The 26,553-nt window shown below is 36.4% G+C and overlaps 2 protein-coding genes and 1 long non-coding RNA gene across 21 annotated transcripts in view; 1 reads left to right on the top strand and 2 right to left on the bottom strand.

The window, feature by feature from the left end:
- The window catches only part of LOC135172933 (uncharacterized), a 50,844-nt gene extending 38,273 nt beyond the window's left edge, over nt 1–12,571 (top strand). For 2 of the 3 annotated variants that reach the window (XM_064139453.1, XM_064139454.1), the window contains 7 exons: nt 3,857–4,233; nt 4,566–4,821; nt 5,191–5,421; nt 5,561–5,741; nt 6,501–6,674; nt 7,612–7,756; nt 8,504–12,571. In XM_064139453.1, the coding sequence (XP_063995523.1) occupies nt 3,857–4,233; nt 4,566–4,821; nt 5,191–5,421; nt 5,561–5,741; nt 6,501–6,674; nt 7,612–7,756; nt 8,504–9,679 (2,540 nt within the window). In that variant the 3' untranslated portion in view covers nt 9,680–12,571. The remainder of the gene's footprint in view (nt 1–3,856; nt 4,234–4,565; nt 4,822–5,190; nt 5,422–5,560; nt 5,742–6,500; nt 6,675–7,611; nt 7,757–8,503) is intronic. The other variant, XM_064139455.1, reaches the window with a different exon arrangement.
- Nucleotides 4,575–8,497, bottom strand: LOC135172958 (uncharacterized). The gene is made up of 4 exons (XR_010301227.1): nt 8,272–8,497; nt 7,578–7,720; nt 6,453–6,646; nt 4,575–4,819 (listed from the first exon to the last, which is right to left on the bottom strand). It is a non-coding gene; the product is annotated as an uncharacterized LOC135172958 (long non-coding RNA).
- Nucleotides 12,572–12,718: 147 nt separating the features above from the next.
- On the bottom strand, nt 12,719–25,913 carry LOC135172938 (calpain-A). 17 transcript variants are annotated; one of them, XM_064139465.1, is made up of 13 exons: nt 25,329–25,913; nt 25,118–25,256; nt 18,397–18,573; nt 18,147–18,334; nt 17,314–18,050; nt 16,808–17,183; nt 16,644–16,686; nt 16,310–16,354; nt 15,590–15,719; nt 14,872–15,000; nt 14,292–14,419; nt 13,858–14,053; nt 12,719–13,368 (listed from the first exon to the last, which is right to left on the bottom strand). In XM_064139465.1, the coding sequence occupies exons 1-13, from the start codon at nt 25,406–25,408 to the stop codon at nt 13,283–13,285; spliced, it is 2,454 nt and encodes an 817-aa protein (XP_063995535.1). In that variant the 5' UTR covers nt 25,409–25,913; the 3' UTR covers nt 12,719–13,282. The 17 variants fall into 17 exon arrangements, with proteins under 17 accessions (XP_063995535.1, XP_063995545.1, XP_063995546.1 ...); XM_064139475.1 differs by lacking the exons at nt 25,118–25,256; nt 25,329–25,913 and adding exons at nt 22,145–22,344; nt 23,192–23,569; XM_064139476.1 differs by lacking the exons at nt 25,118–25,256; nt 25,329–25,913 and adding exons at nt 22,145–22,304; nt 23,192–23,569.
- Nucleotides 25,914–26,553: the final 640 nt, after the last annotated feature.

Here is a 26,553-nt window from a genome sequence, read left to right as displayed (position 1 = left end):
ACATCGAGTGAATAGACTCCATTGTCAGCTGCATCTTCGCAACTGGAACAATTCTTTTTTAATGAATGAATCATTTCGTTCTTCATTGAACCTTCTCGATTGAAGTATGGACAAGAGAAAAACTAATTAACAGTGAGGAATATCAGCCCGACAAAAGTCAGATGAGTTCATTCATAAAATAGATTACAAGAGATTCTTAAGTATCTCTCTAAAAAAAACAATTTCGATTGAATTATATATAACAGAAGCTAACTAAAATTAATTAACACTTACTCTACAAAAGCTTGAAAATTTCATTTGATAAACTTGACTCCAAGATATTCTTCATTATTTCCCTACAAAATTCCAATTTCGTTCCCTCATCTAGCAAAGTTAATGAATTTCCCTCATCTTTCGTCAAAAGGCTCAATGAACTGGGAAGACTATTGAAATTTTTCGTGATTCTCCGCGACAACTACCTCGAGAGTTTATAAAAAATTCCGACAACAGTTTAATACCAAAAAAGCAAAACACACTTTCTTTCTGTAATCAAAATTTCATTGTGAAGTTTTCATGAGCTCCAGACGTCGTATCTCATTTAGTATCGTCTTAAGCTCATTATCTCCCAGATATACAGATATATATCTCACGTAACACGATGAAGATTAACGGTTTCGCGACAGCAATTTGGAGCGATTGCCCATCGAAGTTTATGCATTTATCAAACGGAGGAGATAATGCACCTCTTGTGTATCGATCGATGGCCTGGAATCCATGCAGGATAGTGAGAAATACCGAAGACGATGGTAATGAGTCTTAATTAAGGATCTTGGGAATATCCGGGAATCTCAGGGATTTCATCTCACCAACTTTAGATAGAAATCTCAGGTACTGTTGATTCCAGTGGAATTCAGGTCTACTATTTATTTATTAGACGTCTGTGATTATTAATTTTCTAATTCATGATCCACTGGGAGAAAAGTCTCAAACAAATCATATTTTCAATCATACATCTAATCACATCCGGTGGTACCCATCCCACAACTTAAAAATGAAAAATTTTTGGCGTTGAAATTAATTTCAGTACTAAAGTGAAACAACTCTTCCTCTCTGAGAATTTCAAATTCCTGGTACATAGTTTTTTATAATTACTCATACAATTAATTTTAAGCTTTTGCGCAATTCTCTTAATTCAGTATTTCATTAATTATTCTGCAAACTTTATGTTCAGGAATAATTCCTTCGTTTCGGCACATCAATTTGTTTTACACTGTGTTCGATTAAAAAATGGCAAAAAATCGATTCTCAAATTTGTTATCAATTAAAAAGTCTCAACAATAGATATGACAATTAATATTTGATCAGCGATAATTAATTTATGATCATCTCATAGCCATATATATCCTAATCATCATATAGAATATCCCCTGAGTGCTCTTCGTAAACGATTAGTATCCGACACGAGGTAACCGCTCTACGGTCATAACGTGTGATCCTAATCGATGGATAATTCATTACACGCCTCGATTGTACAATATTTCACTTGATCCGTAATGTTGCGCTGGCACTACACGTCATTTAGTTTCCATAAATCCATATGAATAACCTCCTACAACACATTCGGGGGAATTCCGTAGAAAATACGGTGTGGTAAAATGAATACCGATATCAAAGTAGCGTTCAGTAAATGAGAGCGTAGTAAATATCAGCCTATTTCTGCACTAATTAAGAGAGTTAATGGGCGTTTCCTATTGGTCCATAACAACACTCTGTAACTCACAGTCATGGAAATGATTATAATTATCGCGATCCTCTTGCATGGAATTAATGGCGATGTTGTAATAAATGGAAATCGGTTGATTTATACCACATGGTAATTGGCAATGTTTTTCTGGAATTACTCAAGTAGTCAATGGTTTGCAAAAGGAATCTTCGGATTTTTTTCTCCCATTGTTTTTTTAGTTTTCAGGTGAAGAAATTATTTAGAAAAAATCTCGTCTGATATTTTCCAGTAAAGTTACTTATTAATTGAATGATTTAGCATTTAAAAAAAAGTTTTTAAATATCACGTATTTCATTGACGAAAAAGAAAATCATAAAGTTATGACGGTAATAACTTTTTCATTTTCATAAATTCAAGAAGTTATCAGTCTGATATTTCACTGATAATTCATAGGATATCGTATAATTCCAGTAATTACAGTTCAATCAAATCTTGGAGTGTAATTGAGTGACATTAAAGTGCAAATCAGTAGAATAATTGTGAGAGCTAATTAGCCATGTCACCGGACAACAATCAAATTACTCTAGGTGTCGCCATGACACTGGTTGAATGACTATGGGGGTTGGGAGGAGAAGGAAGAATGAGTGAGAAAGTAAATACCAGGGGCTAAAGCTAATGGAATTATTTTAATTTGCATATAAACCGACCTCAACTTACTTTTATGTAAACTATGAACCCGTGGTATAAATCTATTCTGTTTTACTCTGCTGTTCTCGGTGGTGTTTTTATTCTTTTTAGTCGCATTCCCTTCACCTCAATCATTCAGCAGTGAGTTAACTGACGGCGCGAATGTAAACGGTAGAACATTATCTATCCTGAGTTTATACCGAGGTGTTTTTAAATGAGGTGTAGTAAACGTGAAAACCCATCTGTTCAGCATCACCATTCTCTTTTTTCACCATTTTGTTAGGGGTTTATCAAAGTAAAGGAGATTGGGAGATGAAATTCCTTTTGTGGTAACTATAATTCTGGTAGTTTTTTCAACTGAGGAACATCAAATTTTAGGGGATTGTTTGAATCTACGGAATTGATATAAAAAATCGCTCGTACAGTTGAATATCCTGAAGGAAGATGAGAAATGAATAACATTTTAAGGTGAAAAGTAAATTTGATATTTCATGGAGACCGTTGTTAGATTATCCACCGTTAAATTGGAAAATTTATATCAATAATAATTGAAAAATTCGCCTCATGTCATGAAGCTGAATACATGGCCGTTGGGGATGTATTTCAAGATCTCATCTATCTCCAGCAACGCTTCGTGCGTGGAGAAACGATCCCATGAGCCTGTTTCACCGCTAGTGAAAAGGAATCAGCCGAATGATAGGAGATGAAGATAGCGCAGGGAGCGGAGAGCAATTGCTCTGGCAATGAGAAGGTATATTTGAAGCTCTTTCATGATGGTTTTCATGGTGCGGAGCAAATCGGATAGTCATACAGTTGAGCATTGGAGAGTAGGATTAGGTGGAGTCAGAGGAGATTAAACAGGAAAGGGAGGTAGAATTTTTTTTTTATAAATTAAATCTTCTCACTGACCAAAATTCATGAACTTATTCTCTCTCTAGTAACTGAAATATTCAAGTTCGTGGAGACCAGTAAGTCGTGTTATTTTTATTATGAAAAAGTTATTGGGAAACATGAAAGCTATGCTCGAGCAATGGTAGATACAGAATTAAAAATTGCACGAGTTGATTCTATAAGTACGTTAAAAACCAAAGGGTGGCTTCAAAGAAAAAGTTTTTAATTCTCAACAACGTTGAAACGTTAACGAGTCGAAGGTTACCCAGGCCTTAAGGGATTATCTGAATGTCCTTTGGTGTCGGTTAAAAAATGGTAATGATGGGATTCAATGATTTCCCTGGAACCTATTGAAAAAATAATTAAACTGTATGTGGCGAAGGGCAAATCTTCACTTTGTTTCTCGGATTCCTCGAGTAATATCATCGGACACCAGAAACTTTTTTTGCCTAGAGTGTAAATCTTTTCCATTCTGAGATATCATTCAAGATATCTCGTTTCATTTATCCATCTGGTGACAGCAGCACAATAGACTTTTCAATTATTATTTTTCCATTTGTCTGTTATCTCCACTAGACAGTGATGCGGGTGGTTGGGGTCAATGGAGCCCCTGGAGTCCGTGCAGCAGTACCTGCGTGGGTGGTGTTCGAAATCGCTACAGATTCTGTGACAATCCACCACCGCGCTATGGTGCTAAATTTTGTCAGGGAAAAGCCGTGGAAACTGAGCCCTGCGGTGGCTCCGGTGTACTGAATCTGAACAGCAATTTGACACCAAACGACTGGGAGTGCAATCATGGAAAGGGCCTGGCAGTTGAGAGGCCAGAGGTTACCGCGGAAATTGGCAACAAGTGTCGCTGTGGTTGTCTTGTCAATCTGCGAAATGAAACTGAGAGGAGGATATTGGCTGCTAGTACACGAGCCTGCCCAGGACGATCATTCTGGTTGATTCAGGTAATGCGGATGGCATTGGCAGGGAAGCAATTATCAATAAAACAAGTTTGCAGATTTCAAAGGCATAGCATTCCCCCTAATACTCCTCGAAATGTAGAGAAGAAATTCTCAGCTGTTTGCAAAAGGATTTCCAATGAAAGTTCAAAAACTTTTCGGTACTAATAAGACAATTCTTAACTCCAGATCTGTTTTATCCATCAATAGTTACAAAGTTCAAGTGTATCTCTATGCTCTTTCTTCTCTAATGAATTAAAAAAAGGAGAAAAAACTGTTGACATTGCAACTGATTTTCATTTAACACAATGTCCTTTGCTCTTTTTTCCCCACTATAGACTGAAGCAGAATACGCGATCAAGCTTCACTTCGATCAAACAAAGTTCCCGTGCCCTGGACAGTACGTGAGAGCGCGAGATGGGGATTCATTGAGTGCTGAACTCTTAGCTGATATTGCATTGGATAAAAGTCCATCAGAATCTGGCACAATAATTTCAAGTGAAGAGAGACTACTTCTCGAGTTCTTCAGTGATGAAATTGTGGTGGCCAGGGCATCCTGTGTCGGTGGATTTCTCGCTCATGCTTCGATATTCTGTGAGTTACAGAAAAGAAAATCAATTTCTTTTGAGTGCAATTCAATGGCGATGTCGTGAAGTGATTTTATTTTTACTTTTAAGCGTTCATTGAACGAGCGCACAACAATCGCAGTGATTTATTTTGTTGCCTCTTTTGTTTAATTATTCAATAATTAAAATAGCAAATGATTGAACATGTTGCCCTTATTTAAATTGTTCATCTCCCTAGACCACTTCGTGCCAAGACTCGATCATCACCGCATGCCAAAGAATTAAGTGAAACACTTAAAAATCATCCCCCAGACATAATTTTCATTGCATCTGTAATTTCCCATTTTTCGGGGAGTGAATTCCCTCGTAATTTGATATCCTAATGGACGGTTTACAGTGAAACCTCAGATGGAAAATGGAACAGCGGATACAACCGCAGTCCTTATTGGTCCAAAAGTCATGGCCGCCGCCGGACGCTGGGCAATGTGGCTTTCCCCAGCTCATGTCGCCGCCGCATCACTTCTATTACTCATGTTTCTCGTTTCCATCATTCTGGCTCTGCAGTATGCGGTGAAATACAGAAAGTATCAGGTTGCCGAGGATTTAGACAGTCTGACTGACAATTCAAGTACGTCTTTTCCATCCGTCAGGTATCGATAGCTCTATTCGATTTCCCCCTTGGGAAATTTAATAGGAATTGTGGCTAAAGTTTTTAGTCAAATGGTGTCGGTGAGGAGTTAATTACGAAAAACCACTTTTCATTTCAGCCTGCAGTGGATCTATGCAGGGCTTGGCCAGACGTGCAAGAGCTATTTCTTCAGCAACTTTAATCTCAGAAGTTGTTTCCCTGGTTCGATTATCTCGTAGGGGATCATCGGGACACGGACGTCTCGAGGAAACTACTGCTGATCTCGAGGATGGTTATGAAAGCACGGAAACTCAAGCGGAGTATGTCATATCTTGATTTTTTTTATATTTCTTCAGTGGGTGGGACGTAAAACTTGGTTTGCTTGCATTGATATTTGAAGGGAACGAGATGACGTTTAGGCAGTTTCCAATGAGATGTTGAGAATTTTTTCGATACGTACGAAATAGTTTTGCAGAATTCTTGATATTTACGAGTTTCTATTACATTTTTTTACGGTAAACGGGTGACGTAGAGAGCGCAACGAGTAATTTTCTCCTCGAGGAAGTTCAATTTGAATTAATAACTTTTTAAAATTATATTATTAATTTTTATGTACTCGCGGTTGGTTTTCATGTGCTGTCAGAGAGAATGCAACCAGTGCTTTTAGATTATTTATAGTTAAAAAGACAATAGAATCATGAGCTTTTATACATTATCACACATTCATTAATTACTATAGTGGATTACCATCACCACTTGAAGTTTCAAACAATGAATGAATGGTAGTTATCAAGATTTTATCTGTGAACCTTAGAGATGAAGGAACAAATCGAAAATGTAGAGTATTGAATATTTATCATGATTACCTTATTCTCTGTCCGAATTGTTAGTACCGAAATACAATAGTCCATTTAGATTTTTCAACAGAACGAGCATAAAACAAGGTAGAAATTTTTCCCACTCGAGAAAATTCAATTGCTATCCTGGCGCATATTATTTACGATTGGAATGTAAACACCTTTATGATTTACCATTCATTTCACTCACGTCTGCCTGGATTTTACTGATTGAAATAACAGAATGGAGGAAGCGCAGAGCGTGGAGTCAATTACCCCAAAACAAAGGGATAACGATGAGAGTGGTTCTCAAAAAACTATGGTGCCAAGCACACGAAGCACTCCATCCAGACGTTCCTCAGTATCAAGCACAGCAACAATTGGCCAACCTGAGATAAAATTCGCCAGACCAGTTAAGTAAGTTCTAGGGCATTTTGCCCAGTCTCTAATTTTATTACTTCAATTATCAGAATGAAGTTCATTAACATCACTACTCAGTGATTATTTTTTCATTTCTTTGAAACCCTGTTAATTTTCTTTTAATATCGAGTACCTTTTCTATTCTCTTTTAGTGTAATCATCAGTGTTTTTACAATCTTCTCGAGAATTGCGGAATGGAATTCGAACAACGTAATATTGAATGGGATGGGATGCATGAATAGAGATAGTTCATTTTGTTTCTTTCGAAAGCATTTTAGAATTGGCAATCAGTGAAACGTACATTGTGCACAGCACTTTCCATTACTTTATTGCTCTTCTATGTGTTTTACGCTAGATTCACTTCCATATCGACGTTTATCAATGGGGAAGTGAATTAGAAAGGTAGTTGTTCAAGTTGATGTATCATATCAGTATAATTATCTCGTTCATGAGCTGATAAGGTCAATATGTATTGAAAATTTTGCAATCACGGGAAATATCCGTTGGTCTTTTTCGTTGAAATGAATAACTATAGCGATAAGCAGAATTACGTAAAAACTATTGCGCAACTAGTGAGTATGTATTGACTATCCGATAACTATTAAATCTGAAAGATCTCGCAAAAGAGTCTGTCTAGTCTTTGAAATGACTTAGTAAAAATATGATTCGACTTGAACTTCTCCATCACTTTCTAACAAATACATAAATACTATCACTTCATCATATCCACTTAAAGACTCTTACGATTTTAGAGATCGTAAATTGTGGTTGTGCCTTCAAATCAGTCCTATATTATTACATCAAAACTAATCATGAAACACCCCTCAATTTTCCCACAATCTAGTTACGAAAGTCGTGGGAAAATCGATAAATGACAGGTTATTGGCCATTTGTAAGTACATTGGGGCTTTCCCTTTGCCTTTTGATGTTACAGGCTCCGTACAGTTGGTCCAATAAGTCCCGTGTCCGAGGAGGCATCAAGTTTGGAAAACGATCGACGATACAGCACCACGAGCGGCTCCAACAGTGCGAATAACGTAAGCCTAGCACAACAAAAACCATCTATACTCCAATTCAAGGTATCCCCAGCCGTGATATGCGAGAATATTAATGCTTAGAGTGTCGTTATATTCTGGATGGGTTTCCTTATTTTGCTTTTCATTCTAGTCATTTTTTTCTCTATTTTTTCCCTAATTTTTATAGATTTTGTATTGATAAAGTGGTGAAAGATTGATGTGGAAGTTCAACTATTTGTAACAGGATGTTATAAAAATGTTTGCTTACAATATATCATGTTGACATGGTTGTTATGAACATTCTTCGGCGTGAATTTCTGAAAATCTTTTCACCGACGCTTTTTGCATCACATAATTGGGAAATTGAATCATATCACATTTTCTATAGAAGAAATCGCTACTGAATAATTTGAATTATCTTTGTCAGTAAATGGTTTCCTGAAAAATGAGATCTAATGTTTCAATTTCTCTTCGTACATAAGAATTTCCTTTTTCCTTTAAATTTATCTAGGAATTCATTAAGTCTTCATCATTTTCACCACTTCTCTATCAATTAAAATACCAATGTAAAAACTCACAATTCACTAGCTTCACAAAACTCCAACGTTCAAGTTCTTCTTCATAAAAACAACTGCAGTCACGAGATAAACCCAGTCCTCAGTTTTTTTTTTCTAAAAATAGAATAACAAAAAACACGCGCACATTTCACGCACTTCCACCCTTCTAGCTAATTAATGTATAATTTCCGAGCGAATTTACTAAGATATTCCCGCGAAATAGCTGCGTCCATTAAAAGTCCGCCCCTTCCAGGGATTTTCCCCTGCCAGTACGTCATCAAATATCTCGAACCTGCGTTGCGGCAAGGAGACCAAAGACCGCAGAAACCGCGAACGTCTGCTCCAGGGTCCAGGCTCTGAATTCAGCCTGGCAAATCCAGATACCGACCTTGAGCTCGACTACTACGACTACAACGTAGTAAACGCCGGAGCAGCACCAGGCTCATATCTGGGTATGGACCCAGCATTTCTCGTGTGGATACCCCCCTTGACACCAGACTCTGAGCTTCTGGATTCCCTGAAGGAGGACCATCACTACGAGGAGATACCAGATCGAGTGCCCCTCGACACAGAAGGCACATCTCTCACCCCTGGTGAATACAAAACGATAAAATACGAGCAAAACTCAATTCCCAGGAGATTGGACCCCGGAGAGAGTCGGCTGCACGATGAAATAATCTCGGAATACCGAGCACGTCTCAGCGAGGGAATCCTCCCAATCCACAGGATTCTCGAGGAGTCGAGAACACGAATAAGCGAGGAGTCTTTATCACGTCACAGCGATAATAATCCCCAAATCGACATAATACCAAATCGATTGAGGGATGAGGATTACAAGGAGAGAATTAACATGGATGACTTAGAGAGACCGAAGAGTGCAATGTGCCGTAGAGACGATGAGAGAAGAACTCCCGCTGCTATTAGAAACAGATTGCAGGAGTACGTCGAGAACAGTGAGGGCAATGCCGAGGTGATTAGGAAATCGAGTGAAATTTCTAAGGGATTGGTGAGCAAGAGGAGGGGCCTGAGACGAGATACTTCTAGAGACAGTGATCGAGATGTTTGTGAGGTAAAGGACGAGTTTATTCTTCCGAGAACTCCTGGGTATCAGAGAAGGTACAAGGATATTGCGGATTTTAATGGGATGGATGGGGGAGACAGGCGGGGAAGCAATGAGAGCATTCCCATGAGGGAGATCAGGAGAAGTTGCGAGTCACCTGTCAGAGTGCACCGGTCCAAAGAGGCTAAGGATATTTATATTTTGAAGGAGAAAGAGGTGGCAAGCCCTGACTACGGGGTTGAGTGCGAGGGAAAAGGGACAAGGGAGAGTTTCTATGATTTCATTGGGGAGGATGAAGATGGGATCAAGTTCGCTGATGATGATGAGGGAGACGCTGAGGGGTATGTCGATAATAAAGTGACGGTGTAAATTTAAGGAGGGAAATTATGAGAGAAACTTTTTTGTAGGGAATGAGATACAAAAAAGTGTTCTGATATTTGTTGATCAACCTAGAGGTTTCAGAGATATTTGAAGAATTATGGATGGGATATTATTCATGAGAATGCTTGGAAAAATGGAGAACGTGTTTTTTGTGAATGTGTTTGAAAGAATGAGATCCTTTAGAAAATGTCATGAGAGTTTTCTTCATAGAGAATGTCATGGAATACGAAAAATGTCTAATGGTAGTTTATTCTACACGAGTACATTCTTCCGAGGACTGCTCGGTATCAGTGAAGATACAGGGATATTGCAGATTTTAATGGGTTGGGGGATGAGCAACCAGAGTATTCCTATGAGGGAGATTAGGAAGAGCTGCGAGTCGCTTTGTCAGGGTGCAGAGGTCCAAAGAGTCTGACGATGTTTATATTTTGAAAGAGGAGGTGTAGGGAAAGAGAATAACGGAAAGTTTGGATGATTTTATGGGGGGGGGGGGATGAGAATGGTTTCAAGTTCGCTGTCGACAATGGCAAAATATCGATAATAAATAACGGAAATTATATTTGTTGATAGAATTACTGGTTTCAGGTGTATTTGAAAAATTATGAATGGAATTTTATTCATGAGAAAGTTTGGGGAAATGGGGAACAGGACTTTTGAGAATGTTTGGAAGGACGACATCCATTTGGAAAGGTCAAGAGATCCATTTTTGTGGGGACTGTCATAAAATACGAAAAATGGTCTATGGCAATTTATTCTATGTAGCAAATTTTTCTTATCCTACAAAAACCCCGAGATATCAGAAGGCAGGTTTATGTTAATCTCTTTGGAACCGAGAGGGTTACAGGCAAATGAAAAAAAAACAACCATTTCTCAACCATTCCCTTAAAAGAAAAACAATTAGTGTCTAAAGATAATTAAGGAATTCTGGATCAGATTTTTTTCATATAAATGTTTGAGGAAAAATGAGTGTATGAATGAATGAATAACTGGCACGAAATAGTATATTTCGATACAAGTGCGACGGGTATTTTAACTCGTGGGACTGGCGGCCCTCGACTTCACCTCAGGCCGCCAACTTCCCATTCGTTAACCACTCCGTCGCACATGTGTCCGAACTATAGTTTTTGTTAGCGAAGTTACGTTCAGCGAGTCACGAACTGTCTCATTGTTCGTTTACGAGTCAACGAAAAGCACTTTCCAATACGGGCTGAACGTAGCAGCAGTGACAAAAAATTCTTTGTAAACATCTTTGAAAGCAGAAAGTTAAGTAAAATATCACAAGACTTTTTTCGTTCGAAAATTAATCAGTTGTAAAGAAAAATGTTTTTTTTTCTACGCATCCGATCATTTTTTAAGTATAATCGAATGACATGAACAATGAAAGAACAGCCACTCTTTAATTCTCTCCTTCGGTTGTTGGAATTCTTCTCAATGTGAAATATCTAAATAGAATTTAGATGGTACAGAACAGATAACTCATGGACATTCCCATATCATTCGTAGGCTGATCGTTCGGATAGATATTAAATTGAATTCAGAGGCGTGAGGAGAACAGATTGAATATTTCGGTAATTATGAAAAGACTGTATTTTTGACGTAAATCACGAGGCTTTACTTAGGATTTGTAGAGGTAGATGAAACTTTACGCTTTTTACTTTTAGTTTATCGTTCGAATCAATGAATAAAAATTTAGTCAGTCATTTTAATTTTATTAGCATGACGCCGATATTGCCGATATTTCCTGAAAATAAGTTTATGGAAAAATATCAGGAAATATTTGTTTGCAGATTATGAAATTTCCTGCAAAACATGTGTTCTGAAATTTTTTCCTAAACCCAAGAGTTTCGGACATATCCGCTGAAATTATGGCTCATTTGTTGAACTCAGTTGAAAAAAAATCATTTTCTTTGCAGAATAAATGTAGAATAATGTATAAATTAATTTCTAATCAATACTAATGATAAGTGACCAGACCAAATGATTGAAAAAAAAAACTTACGTGTAATAGAATAGATTTTCATATGTAAATCACTCCTGACGATAATTATCTTCTATCCAGACAGCCTCTATGATATCACGTGAAATTAAGGATGTGACTCTATCATAAATGTATTTACTTACCATTTCGCATTTCTTTCTAGTCAATTATTTATTGTATAATACGAAGATGAAAACATAAGAGAAATTGATATTATAAAACGAAAAATGATAAATTTTACAGGTAAAGTAGCTCGTTAAGTCCATGCCTCGCCATATTTTCATCTGTCATTCCAATTTTTATTTATGCGCAATTCTTATGTTGAATGATCTAGATGCAAAGATGATTTATGTCATTAGGACCGATAAACTGCAATTCTAATCTCGCTCCGCTCGGACATCGCGGTTTTCGGGCCCAATAACATAAAATAGTGTATGTCATACGCCAATGAAAGTATAATTTGACACATATGATCATTAATAACAAATGCCTTGGTCTTCGGTCGTATTAAACAGGCAAATTCGCCAAATGATACTTTTATCGTCTAATGACATAAACTACTATTAATTTACTCAAATAATGATCAAATGAAGAGCGGATAGTGATCAAAGACTGATACCGATCGACTGGACGCGAAACTACGATATTAAGTGGCATTCGTTCGCTCAATTAATTTTATTTATTAGTATTTATTCTTTCGAGCTTAAAGAATATTTTATTCATCTGTAATTACGCCTCATTGTATGATTACAGCAGTGTATTTTGTAGTTGTTGATTAATAAAAATATTTACTAAAAAAATAGACAGAGAGTGGCAAATTATTAACAGAATATTTGTTATAGTCTCTAGACTAGATTCCGGGTTTGCCCATTATAATTTTCAATTGGGAACGGCCTTAAGACCCAAACAAAGTGAACCTTCGAAAACTCGAAATGAGAGTATCCTCATACGTAGCCTCTTTAAATAAAGCAATAAAAAGTTTGATAGAAGGGAAGTATTGTGATAGGATACAATAAATAAGAATGTTAAATGAAATGGAGTCGAAGATATTTGAAATATTACAATACGTCATGACAATTTATTAGAAAATATACTCCCAGTACAATCGATTCCACAATTACCACTCAATAGATTTCATTCCGTAAAATTGGAAGAAAAGAAGTTCTAACAAGAGTTCGAAGTATGACCAAAATATATTACTTTTCGTATTCGTTATTTTAATTATATCCCTGAATATATCATATACCAGATGTTTATGGTCATTAAAACCAATAATTGTTATTGTGATGATTATTATTGTATCCATGAGAAGAAATGCAAGACAATGAGGCACATAGAGGTAGACTAACGAATGATTATTAATTATCGAACATGAACATTCAATTAATGCCTGAAAGTGGACGTATTTCACAATTTTTAGTTTTTTATGTAAAAAAATTGCTTCTTCTGAATCAGTTAAATGAATAATTAACAATCACATGATCAATTAATTATTCATTAATCATCAATAGCCAAAGGCCATCCAATTTAAATGCCAATAACAGATAACATGTTTTTCAAATAATTTAAAATAATTTAGGTTTTTTCAAGATGAATGCATCATTATGCTACATTTATGAATACAATGTTTTCTCCATCCACTCTTCCAATGTGAACGTGGCTGAGTTAGTACGCTTGGGATCGCGTTCCTGAAAGATGTCTGCAAAACACAAAGCGGATTCGGTTAATTTGTTATTCATACAAAGAAATATTGATGGAAGCGGTGAATACTAGAAGAGAATGAGGTTACATCGATAAGTACATTCCCACTGTATTTTTGATGCGGTAAAAGTGTGAGGAAATATTCATAGTTCGGATTGAAACATAAAGGTATTGTAGGTGAACAATGATGATGTGTTATAATTTTCTGTCCTATTCATCTCAAACTTTTCTGCAAATATCTTAGAAATTGATGAGCTTAAAAATTATATTCTAACAACTCTTTTCCCGAAGAAAATTAGTTTATCAGAAAATAGAGCGGAAGACAAATACCTGACGCTTTTCTTCAAAGAATATTTGCAAAGAAATCTTCGAATTAATTTTTTCATAGCACTTCATCACCGAACAAATGACTGGGATAATGAAACTCTAAAGCAGTATTATGCCTATACAAGTAATAATTCATCATCCAAAGAGTAATGACCCTGACCGATCATAGTTTTTAGTCGAACAGCGCACATGATGTAGTCGTCAAAGTGAATGAGTCCATCCTTAGTTCCATATCGATGAACGAGAATATTCAGAATGTGATTGTTCAATCGATATCCAGCACTGTTAAGAGCCTGTCGCAGCTCAAAGGCACTGAGGTATCCGGAGCCAGTCTGGTCGTATAATTTGAATACAGCCTGAAAGTTAACCATGAAAAATAACCAATCATGAATTTAAAGAATAAAATGTCAACACCAATTTATAAAGCAATTTAAAGAATTTTCATAGATTTTTAATACGAGGCTTCATTTTGTTAACACTTTTCCCATAAATAATCGGCAACGTCCAAGTGTTTATTGTAGCCTTTGTAATGAGAAAAAAAAATTATAGTGAACAAATCAATAAATAAAGTGAACCAATAAATGAGAAGCTCACCCTCCAATTCTTTATATCAGTCCATAGTGTCAGGAACTCTTCGAACCCTAATTTCCCGGAGTGATCGGTATCCATCATAGCCACCATACTACGACAAATGTCCTTGCTGAATCCCTCATTATGCATTTCTAAAATAATAAAATAATAGTTTGTCCTTCGTGGAACCGACAATATTCAAAATAATTTCAACTGGTCAATTATCATTATTGTATAATTGGTATAAACTATCTGGTACTGGTTAAGGAGAATTATACAATCATCAAGCACAGCATTAACATGAAACACAAAGTAGATATGACGATAAATGATTTATTGCAGCAAGATGACGTGAGGAGTTTAATTGTTCTAAAAAACAGGAGTTTACAATTTTTATCCAATTTACACTTTTCATAATTCTTTATACGACCATCTTTCGCAGGATTAAATGACGATGTAATTAGACAAACTTACAGCAACCAGAAGTATTCCTCGACACTTATAATTGGGAATCTCTCTCTTTTAATATTATTTTCCAGTTGCATAAGGCTGAAAACTCAAAATAATAATTTTGTCGGCTAAAACGTTGAATGATAATTCTTACCTACAGGTTTACCGTACTGTTCATTATTACAAATAATTCCGCAGAGTAGGGAGATGATGAAATCCACCATAGAGCCATCTTGCTCAGTATTTGATGGATGTGCTTCATTATGTCGGGTTTGTGGGATTTCTAGCCAGTAACAACACACTATGTTAGCGAATTATTATCGAACACGTGCGGGCGTGAATTGACTGATTAACATGACCGATAGATACTAATTGCTTCATATGTACAGTAAATTGTACCATCAATTCGTTAATTCAAACGTGCGAACTTTCCTATGTACAGCTTCGCTGTATTGAATAGATAAATTATAAATATTTTAAAAAGCGAATAAATAGAATACCAGGAAAGCAAGGAGTAAAGCAATAATGAAAGGAAGACAGCCCACTAACCAACTAAAACATTGTCCGATATGTGATGGGACGATGCAGGGTTAAAATCTAAATGAGGTGTAATAAAACGACGTAATTGTCTACATTTTAATTATGCTACATAATAATGTGTATAAAAAAGAGAAAAGAGAGAGTGGAAAGAAAATATAGAGACACTTGTTTGACAATACAGATTTTTCATGAAGATATTTGTTTAATAATTTGATTTCTCCCAAATTAAATGAGAATTTCAAATTATTTTGCAAATTTTAGCAGACGTTGCATTATTGTTGCAAAAAATATCCTAGTTTAGATACAACCATAAGATATTTTTAGAGACATACCTTTACGCATGGCGTAGTCCAGGATCTCTTTTAGTTCCATCCAATCGACCTCCATGTCGTCCCCAGCGAGCTTCCGGAAAAAGTCACGAATTTTTTCTTCGTTGCGATCTGGCTCTGGCTGGTCTCTGACCTGTAAGCGATGAAAATGAATTGATAAAAAAGTTTCGCTGATTACACTCTCCAGAGTTTAATTAGTATTATAGTTAGGGCTTGTGTACTTGGGTATTCCTCTTCATCCTCTTGTTGTGGGAAAGAAATCATAGAAAACAAATTTAATAAATTGTGCATTTGGGATAATTGGTGCGCAATTCAGTGGAGAAATGAGAAGAAGAAATTAAATGATTGCACATGCGATATCTATATCCATAGTACTTTCGGAATGTCTTTAAATAAAATATATTCGATGAAAAATATCAATTCAATTTTTTCATGCAAAACATTGTGTTCTGCAATTCTCTGAAATTGAATTGAAAGGATTGATATCTTTTGCAGATCAATTGTGGGACATTTTAAACAGAAAGAAATTAAAATAACAAATCCGGAGTTTCTTTCACGTCAAGAATTATCTGTTAACATTTACTGTTGTTAAAATTTTGGAAAAAAAAAATTGATTAAAAATTTTGAAACATATGTCTCGTTCTCCTTTCTCTCCTCCAGAATAATTCCCATCGATTTATTTTTAATGGATGAAGATAATTATTAAAGCCATTAATAACTCACACTGTGGTCCCCTCCTCTCCTAACTTCATTTCCACGATTAATTACCTAAAAGCCAAGCCCACACTCATGCGTATTATGTCAGCGTTTTAGCACTCCCAGAAGAAGAAATCATTGTATAGTTAATTAATTATAAGTAACAATCATGGGAGACTATTTTTTTGTACATAATCAATGACAGGTCTATTATGTGATGTGCCTACAATGACGTTAGTTATTCAGTCATTGAGACTGATTCATTGAGTGCATGATCTACTCGTGCTGACGTGTCAGGAATGCTACTGTTCATATTGACATTTAATTTCATAAAAAAAAGGAGGTAAATGGATGTACGTACCCTGTCATCGACTTCTCCAATGCCAACAGATTCATCATTTTCCCTAGAAAATGACAAATTTTAATAAATATGTGAGAACAGATTTCCTCATACATTGATTCATTTTTAATGAAATTATTTCGAAAATTATTTCATGAGGTTAATTAACAAAAACGTATACGTACTCCATGCTGTTTTTATTCTCAGAGAATATCCTCAATAAGAATTCACCCTCCTCATTGGGATCATAAGTACTAGGGACGATACAATATGTACCAGGTGGCAGTTTGAATCGACAGCTGACTTCCCTCAGATTGATAAACGAAGGTGATCTGGCAACAGACGCATTATACTTGAAGAAATTAACGTCCAGAGGTTTTGGCAATCGTTCTGGGTATTCGAGGTGATAAATGGCAAAGCCAATCGTCAAACAATCTGCACCCATTCGTTTCTGAGCTCTCCTGTTCTTCTGCATCAGTGCTACAATCACGGTACACTTATCATCGCCCTCATCAGGGTATTCTAAGGTCACGATATACTGAGGATTGTGCCAAAATGTTTCTGAAATGAGAAAAACAGTGTTTAATATATTTTTTTCAAAAACGTCTAAATAAGGTGGAAATTTTTTATAAATCATTCTTTACAAACCGCCCATAGAATAATAGAAATCATTGGAATCTCAAAAAATTACCTAAGAAATTTCTGCACCCCCCGGCAGTGACTCCCCTTACCCACTCCCCCTCAAAGACACTCATCTCCCACCTCTTCTTCCCCGAATTAAGATCATCCTCACTAAGAGAATCAGGATTCAAATTACAAATTTCCAAATTAGTAAAGAATCTCTTCCAATCTTGAAAAGACATCCAAAATTCTCCATCAATATCGAACGTGAGTCCCAGCTCCGCTTTCTCGTGATCTGGTATGAATCTCCACTCTGGAGATCCATCACTCCAGGGGCCGTTCCACTCCGCCTCATTGCCCCAGGGATTCCTCAGCCTCAGCAGTGGAATTCTTCCGGACTGATTGGGAGTCTGAATGTCCACATATTTTACTCGGGTGATACTATAGGCATGTCCTCTGATGAGACCCTGGGGTGTCTCGGCCTCAAGAACATTGGGATCTGGCTCCAATGAGCAGCCCATCATCGAGTTCCTCTCATAGGCTTTCAGCAGAATGCTGAAGAGATTCGGGGGAGTTTCCTCCATCTGATACATTTCGGTGACCCCTCCTGTGAAGTCCTCCATGGCTTCACAGGTTGTACCACCCTTTAATGCCTCGTAGGAGCCGTGAAGTTTAGCATAAGCTTTCTCCAATAGTGCACTCCAAAATTCGTTGTTTTCTGCTGAACTGAGGTACATCAATTTACCGTGGGACGTTGGAAGACGATCGTCTATCACTACATCCACCCATCTACCGTACTGCCAGAATCTGGTAGAATTGGTTTATTAGTGATTAATATCTTTGCACAGGCATTCATTCGTTAAAGTAGAAAGAATAAGGGGAAAGAGAAACCTCGTAAATTACCTGAAGTGAAAGATCCCAGCGTAATTTTCATCGAACCCTTGATCCTCCGGAACAACTTGAAAGAATAAATGTGGATACATGGTGAGATTGGCAACTGCAGCGAGTAGCCAGCAGTCCCCCAGTTCTCCTTGCTGGACATCGAATCTGGAGAATCCCTCGACGAATAATCGAGGATTGTCCGCAATTTCCTGAGGGAATAACAAAGCACTTTCTAATCTGGACAACCATCGAATTAGATCGAATTCCTTACCATTGGACGCCTCCATTCTATGTATCCGGCCGGACGGCGAGAGAAATAGAGGGACGAATCCTCCGCCGGGAACTCTGGATCCTCGAACAATTGTCCAGATTGAAGACATTGTTGACGGAGTTGATTGAAATCCTGAACTGCTCCCTGAGCTCTGAAACCTGATCCTTTCTCTCCTAGCTGTCAATTATAATCAGAATTGATCCATTTGAAATCAATTACAAACTTGAATTGAATTGTTGATTCAGTCGCTGACAGAATCTATCCCTTTGTTCATTTAGTCATTCACGGCAATTAATTTAATTTCGTATTAGGAATAGCAAAATTTAGACCGAATTCATTAAAGATCAGTTGTTACTCGTCTCCTTTTTCTCATCCCACTACGTGAAAATTGATGCTTAGAGAATTTATAAACCGTGATCTCTAATATTATGTTAATCCTATTAATTATGATTTTTGTGGCAACGAGGTTTTTACATTGAATTGCTAATGATTTTACTGGTTTTGTCTTTAAAAAATCACAAAATCCATTAGAAATAGATTTTGATTTTTCGATTTACAGGTGAATTAATTATAAACAAATGAACTATAAGGTGAGAACCAGAAAGACGAATTCTTTGCCCATCAAAAACCCGTCCTTGTGTTGCTCTTTAAGTAACTAATTATAATTTACATTAAAGCAAGCTTTTCCTATGGAGTTTCCTCGCGTCTTAATCGGCGAATCATTGTAAATAAAATGTCTGTGCACTATTGGTTTATTAACTCCACTAATTTTGTTCAACTCAGGTTTTGGTGGAATTAGAAGGCTTGTCTTATGACTCTCTACTGAACTGTTGTTTACATTGCCGCGAATGATTTTATTCATTTGCGACATTTTCAATTCGGCCACACCCCTTTCCATGTAATTTTTGTAACGAGTTGTAATACTGTAGGAATAGGTTTGGTTCTCCATTTCAATTTACGAATTTGCGACTTGAATAGAGACGAATGAAATAATAGTGGATGATCTGGGGAATTTGATGTAAGAGGATGAAACTACTTCGTTCTGGCGAACTCACTGGAATAAACTGACCAATTTAACAATTCTTTATCTGGTGAGGAAAACTTGGTGTTAGTATCCGGTGTGTTATCGGGTATGATATCAGTGTTTCCATGGTCCTTCAGGAACAAATTAAAAGTACAATCCCAGTGGCGGGTATGTAGTGCCAGGGAACTCTGAAAGTGCCTGGGAGAAGTATGAAAATTCGTGATTGAATGTTTCATTATTGACTGCGTGATCACAGAGAGATTAGCATTATTATCTCGACGTGACAAATCATCAGAGCAGTCGGAAGTTGCGGATACTGAGTTTTATTATAAAAGGTATGGGATCGGCTAATGTTTCATGTCATAAAGAAAAAGAAAGGGGTTGAGGGCGAAGTGTAACAAGGGGAAATAATTAGAAAATAAGTCAACTAATTGAGAACATAAGTACTGTCGCAGTTATTACTTTTGAGGGATTATTGACAGCATTTTCTATGCGTCTGGAAAGCCAGTAGATCCACAATGAAAACTTCATGACCTCTACAACAGGATGTTATTGCAAGATTTTGAAATTTTGTCGTTTCTGAGAATGAAAGTTATTAAAGATATGGTGACAAATCCAAGGAACCTGAACGTGTATCCTGGTAAATCCCCAGAGGCCTTATCCGTAATTTCCTGCTCTACAAAAAAGGTATCCTAAAATCCGCCAACAGTCGAGGCATTGACGAGGAAAATCACCTAAAATACTTCAGCATCGGGGAATAATTTCATAATGTTTCCTCATAATAGCAAAATCACTTCCTCCCACCCACTACCCATTCGTTACCCAACAATCCCCCCAAAGCAACAAAAAAAAGGTAATTATTCAACTTGCGTAGCAGATACCCGGAAAGTATCGGCTGGATTTTTTCAATACCACCAGAAAATATTGACAGAATTTTCCACAAAAAAATGAATAGTTTGACGTGTTATCATTTAGAATCTGTTTGAAATAGAATGAATAATTTCCTAATTGATTTTCTACTTTTTTAATGGGCATTTGGTATTTAAATGATGATTGAATAGTGGGGCGACTTTTAATTCTTTTACAAGTGGATTAGTTTAATGACAATATGACGTAATTTTTATTTCACGAAAACCGTTACATTCGTTACACTAACAGCGAACGAATGAAGAGATATTTATTTAAGAATAAAATCTACCAATAGTTAATTCATCCATATTAAATGGGACGAGAAGTTACTCATCATCGATAAATTGTCGGTCATTAGCGCAAGCACTGACTTTCTGGGCAAAAGTTTTCTTTCCCAAAGTCCAAGATATTGTGTTGTTAAAACTTTGTAAACCATGAATTTCATGGTATAAGCAAACAGGCACTTTGCAAACAATTTATTCATTTTTATCCATTTTAATGTAGATACATTGATGACCATATTTCAAAATACGCCAAGAAGTGAGGTTATGTGTTCCAACAGCTATGGTAAACAAGGATTCGCGCATAATAATAAGTCAATAGAATGATGTAAATACAGCAGAAAAATTTCAACAAAGGTTCAGTACCACTTTGATAGCGAATAGAGAAGGTAAAACCCGCTTGACTGGACACTCTTTCTTGACAAAGACGTCGTTTCCGGGCTCGATAGCAGCTGCGTTCCAGCCGTAGCCACAGGGCTGCTGATAATATCCATAATCACTCATCCCGATTCTCCCAGGTAACAACCAATAAGTCGACTACTTCACTCGATTCACCAATTTTTCAACAAGCACTAGATAGCAAGAGGATTCAAGGGGAGAGAATTTGTCAACAATTATTGAACTCGTGAATCAATTGTGATGGTGCGATCGAATGGTCGGGAACAACTGATGCCTGCGATACTGTCGAGCCGGAGGGAGAGGACCGTTAGGTGACTAGCCATTCTCATTGTGATCTCATCATTACATTGAACAATTTTCAGTTTGTCATTAATCACATTTTTACTCGGTTTTCTTGAGGGCTAATTGGGAATGAGGGGGACTGGGAGAATCATTCGGGATCATTTTTCGTGTTACTGGGTCACGGGGACCCACCTCCGTCTCAAGGTCGTTTGTAAAATGTTTTAGTGGTGATTCCTTCGTTGGGAGGGGAATGGAAAATTTACGGAGTTTTATTTTTAGATTTTTTAAAACATCTGCAGTGAGGAAATAATGGTCAAAATATTTGGATCTCCTTAATGAGAATATTAAAATGTAGAATATAGCTATGGCATGAAACTCGCGACACGCGAGAAAATTATTCTATTAAAGGCCGGTAAATATAGCAGAAAAGTCTATGAGACTTGTATTTCACTTTTTATTGTTTAATTAAAATGTTTTGTAGAAAAAGTCTATGGAATTCCATTTTTCCGAGCAAAGTATTCCGTGCAATCTCCCCAACTCAAATGTTCCAAGCTTTAAGGTGATCTCCTTGATAAAAAAAAAGAGAAGAATAGGATGAAAAAGGGAACAAGTTTTTAGAAATTTTTAGAGAGCCTCCCTTTTTATCTAAGCTGGTTTGCGCTTTCAAACATGCACCCATTACCCTAGGACTTGACCACAGAAAACACCATCAAGCATTGCGTATGACATAAACCAGCAACGAGCTCCCTAGCGACCTTCGCATAATTGCCGGTGTTGGTTCAATGCCAATGATAGTCCCAACACTCTTTAAAATTCCGCACAGTAAATTGAATTTGTTCTTGTGTAGGCTTACATTTTTCTCGACTTTCTGTCTGACGAAATCTGGCTCGCTGATAACATCCATATTCCATCCGTAATTACTCATGTTGATCCACTGAGATTATTCACTCAACACTTTTGTTTACAATTTTCTTTATTCAATGACTCATTAAATGTTTTTAGCCGCCGTTTCACTAGAATTTCAACAAGTTGTTCAATTCTCCATTCCTACGACTGAGTAACATAGCTATAGTCATGTCATTGAGTAATTGGAATGCAGTCTTTGTATTGTTGAACCCCTAATACGAAATTGAATTGCTGTTACGAATGACAAGTGATTGTTAATAATGTCTGTCAATTATTTCTGTTGCGATCGATTGTTCGGGACGTCTTGAAAATTTTACACGGCCGAAAAATATGAAATCCGTTCTTCGAAAAAAATATAAAATTGCACGATTGTGCATAATTTACTCTATTAATGAAGATATCAAAGAGTAACATCCTCTTCCTTTATAATTCAACCTCAGAATTTAGTGAGTGTAAATAAACACATACGTTCACCCGAATGAGAGAACACTGCGATTGTTTGTTAGTACTATTGTGGGATTTCAATACTGACTGTGTGCTATTGATCACTTGATACGGAATAATAGAATGATTTAAATGATGAGGGAATCTATTGATCAATCAAAGGTATATAAATTCCGAATAAAATCGCACGGTATATTAAATCTTATTAAATTTTCCTTAACAAGATATAAGAAAAAATAGAAATAATTTAGTGTTTCGGAGCATTTGTTAAATACAATAAAAAAAGCATTAGTCCCATTGAATTTGCGGGTTATTTCCTCGGGTAAGTGGAAATCGAAGCATTAGGGACTATCTACTGTAATCGCTGATAAGAACCTCATGTAAGGAGCGTGTAGGTAACGATCACAGAGCGTCAAGAATGAAGTGATGACATGAATGGAGCGTAATGCAGATATAACACTGCATTTCGCATTATTGATTGGCACAAATTGATAGAACTAGGCGTCTCGCAACCTTTATCCGACTAAAATTTGAAATGACTAATAATTACTCCATATCGCGTATTCCGCATAGATTATATTTCATTAAATTTTATATCATGTTAATATTCATAGTCACCAGTAATGGAAACAATGCACTGGTGTTTCTAATCAGTCGGTGATTACAATAAAAAATAAACAGTCCGATTAAACTTCTGCATAATTTACGTGATCACTTGAAAATGGAAAAAATATTCACTATGTTCATTAAGCACTGATGAGAATCACACAATCGCAATGACTTCGAGGGGTTACATGTAAATGCAAATCCTGCACTCCGAAATGATAAAACTGTCTGACCGAGGATTGGTAGCACACTGCGGATATCAAAGAGCTACCGCGCCTGTCATATGGCAAGACTCGAGGTTTAAAAAACGTGAGCCAGTAGAAGCCCTCTGTCTGCTTGTTATTATGTAAAATGACTCGATAAAGAAAAGTTAAAATGAATGGCGACAAATCATTGTGTAGAGTGCAATGAAGTAGGGAAACTCGAGGAAATGCAGCGGGTGGATTCTGCGATTGCGTTCGGAAAATCGATTTTCTGGCATATTATGTCTCGATGTGAATCAGTCCGGAACAGAGCAGCGGTTTTTTGAATGTTAACCAATTTTCGGAAAATTGAAATTGAAGGAAAATTTATTTTCGGGAAATTTTTGAGGAAAATAGAACCACTGAGACCACTGGTGGGGACTTTTTTGGGGCTGACGAACTCAGTTTTTTTTTTCCTTTGCGAAGTCTAGAAATAAGTTGGAGTGATCTTTGTTTCGGTGTGTGAACCCGTTAATTCGGGGAATTGTCAGTTGAAAGAGTTGAGAATTATTTATATCTTTTCATGTTATGTATGTTCGAGTCAAATTAACAATTTCATGGCTAAAATAATACAGAGTGTATGGTATTCTCTATACCATACTGGAACAGATACTTGAAGTTCTGTAACGGAATTACTCAACAAATAGAAAATATAAAAAAAATTATACTAGATTCTGTTCTGTCAAATGATAAATTCCTGTTAAATTTTCTCATCGATTATTGTCGGTTGAACATTTTCCTTGAAAACATTGATGGAAAAAATATTCGTGGTCCTAATGGCTTACACTTTAAAAGTTATCTAGAAGTATCAGAAGATATCCTGTGTCCGTAAAAGTTATCAGATAACATATATCTCGGTATTATAGCTGAACTTAATGCTTCCGGAAGTACATAAATAATAATTCTAAATTTTGTAAAAAATTGAAAGAACAAAATAATTCCTAATTTTCCCAGGCATTTTCAAAATATTTTATTAATTTGAGGATTTGTGTAATAATCCAAGTATAAACATAATTTGTCAGAATACGTGAAATTTTCTATCAAGAAGTCTTGCGACATTTTCTTCCGCCTATATTGTCCTGAGAAAAATCTCCCACAGAATGTTTTATGAGCTGGTTGTTGGCAAAATAGCAATGAATCAAAATAAATATTATCCTCAACTAATTCTCCGAAAACTAAACATGTCCCACGAATAATCAACACATCAAACCCGTTCTCAGCATAAATTTCCTGGTCTGAGAAACCGTACTATTAGACCTCATTACCCAGAAACCAGATCATTTCCTCAATACCTAATTAATTTCCGTGGTCAAAAAGTATTCAAAACAGTTCCCGAGATCTTTGCGTTAATTTTCCTCCTGCTCTTTATGGAAAACATTCAACATCAACATCGAAACATGAGTTAATGATTGTTTTTGTTAAACATGAGATGTGTTTGGAAATAGCGGATCTAAAAATATGAAAACATCACCGCAACGAGAAAGAGTTGGACCACATCCAGAAGAAATTAACGTTTTTGCTAGCAACATAAATATTACCTGGTTTATTGTTTATAATCAACTGCAGCTTTTCAACCCTCCAGACACTATTTTTGTGATGAGTAAAAAATATGTAAAAAATATGCAAACCTTGAACACGACCTTAGCGGGATGATGAATGTCTCCACACCCCGTGAGACCCCCCCTTAGATTCCTCGAGAGAAGATTATACCGACCAAGAGTTTCCCAGATGTCCCTCGGTATTTGCACATCCAGCAGCTCAGCATTCCTAAATAATAAAATTTAAGATAATCTTTGGGAATTAACAATAATTTCGTTTAATGGCATTGTTTTGTCATACCCTTTGACGAATTTCTCGTTTTTAACGCTTCCATTATCATCGCAGACTGCTCTGACATAAAAATAAACGTAACTGGGCATGCTGAGGACCTCGAGAGTACCCAGTAGTGACTAGGAGCTTTCCAATCGGCATAAAACTCATTCTCAAGAGGGTGCGGAAAACTATGGACAAATTGTACCACCACCATCGTCGTCACCAACTCGACATTTCTGTCTTAAATATATATAGATAGTACTGTAGTATCCATGTACAGTTGAAAAGTATCAGTGAAACGATTGCTGTACAATTTGTAAGAATAATCGTCCCACTCGTCTCATTTTTTTGGCCCAACATGTCCAAGATACTTGTTTAAGCACTTGGCTATTTTTTTAAATTGACGTAACTTCGACTAGTAATGCAAACTCATACTTCACTAGGAAGTCGATGCACATTTTCTCGAAAAGTAAATAAATCAACTGAATTTGTAAAACTGCAAGTTCCGAGTGGTCCAAAAAAACTGCGGAATTTTTTACGAGAATTTACAAAAACTCATCGAATTTTGGATAAAAATCTGATGACGATAATTCCCTCCTGATTTCAGATAACCCGGCTGTTCAGTTGAACACGACGATTGCAGGATTGTGCATAATTTACTCTATTAATGAAGATATCAAAGAGTAACATCCACTTCCTTTAAAATTCAACCCCAGAATTTGGTGAGTGTAAATAAATACATACGTTCACCCGAATGAGAGAACACTGCGATTGTTTGTTAGTACTATTGTACGATTTCAATACTGACGGTGTGCTATTGATCACATGATACGGAATATATATGATTATTAATAACAAATGCCTTGGTCGTCGGTCGTATTATACAAGCAAATTCGCCAAATGATACTTTTATCGTCTAATTACATAAACTACTATTAATTTACTCAAATAATGATCAAATGAAGAGCGGATAGTGATCAAAGACTGATACCAATCGACTTGACGCGATACTACGATATTAAGTGGCACTCGTTCGCTCAATTAATTTTATTTATTAGTATTTATTCTTTCGAGCTTAAATAATATTTTATTCATCTGTAATTACGCCTCATTGTATGATTACAACAGTGTATTTTGTAGTTGTTGATTAATAAAAATATTTACTAAAAAAATAGACAGAGAGTGGCAAATTATTAACAGAATATTTCTAATATTCTCTAGACTAGATTCCAGTTTTGCCCATTACAATTTT

This window comes from Diachasmimorpha longicaudata, chromosome 2 (genome assembly GCF_034640455.1).
Source record: "Diachasmimorpha longicaudata isolate KC_UGA_2023 chromosome 2, iyDiaLong2, whole genome shotgun sequence".
NCBI lineage: Eukaryota > Metazoa > Arthropoda > Insecta > Hymenoptera > Braconidae > Diachasmimorpha > Diachasmimorpha longicaudata.
This window is presented reverse-complemented; position numbering and strand designations above follow the sequence as displayed.

Bases quoted from the DNA above. Each gene is read 5' to 3' on its own strand.
- LOC135172938 (XM_064139463.1), bottom strand. From the start codon at position 19,345: ATGGAGAACCAAACCTATTCCTACAGTATTACAACTCGTTACAAAAAT. The intron at 14,420-14,871 runs GTAAGAATTATC...TTATTATTTTAG, and splicing joins ACAGTACGGTAAACCTGTAG to AAATGCATAATGAGGGATTC. The intron at 14,054-14,291 runs GTGAGCTTCTCA...GTTAACTTTCAG, and splicing joins CTGATATAAAGAATTGGAGG to GCTGTATTCAAATTATACGA.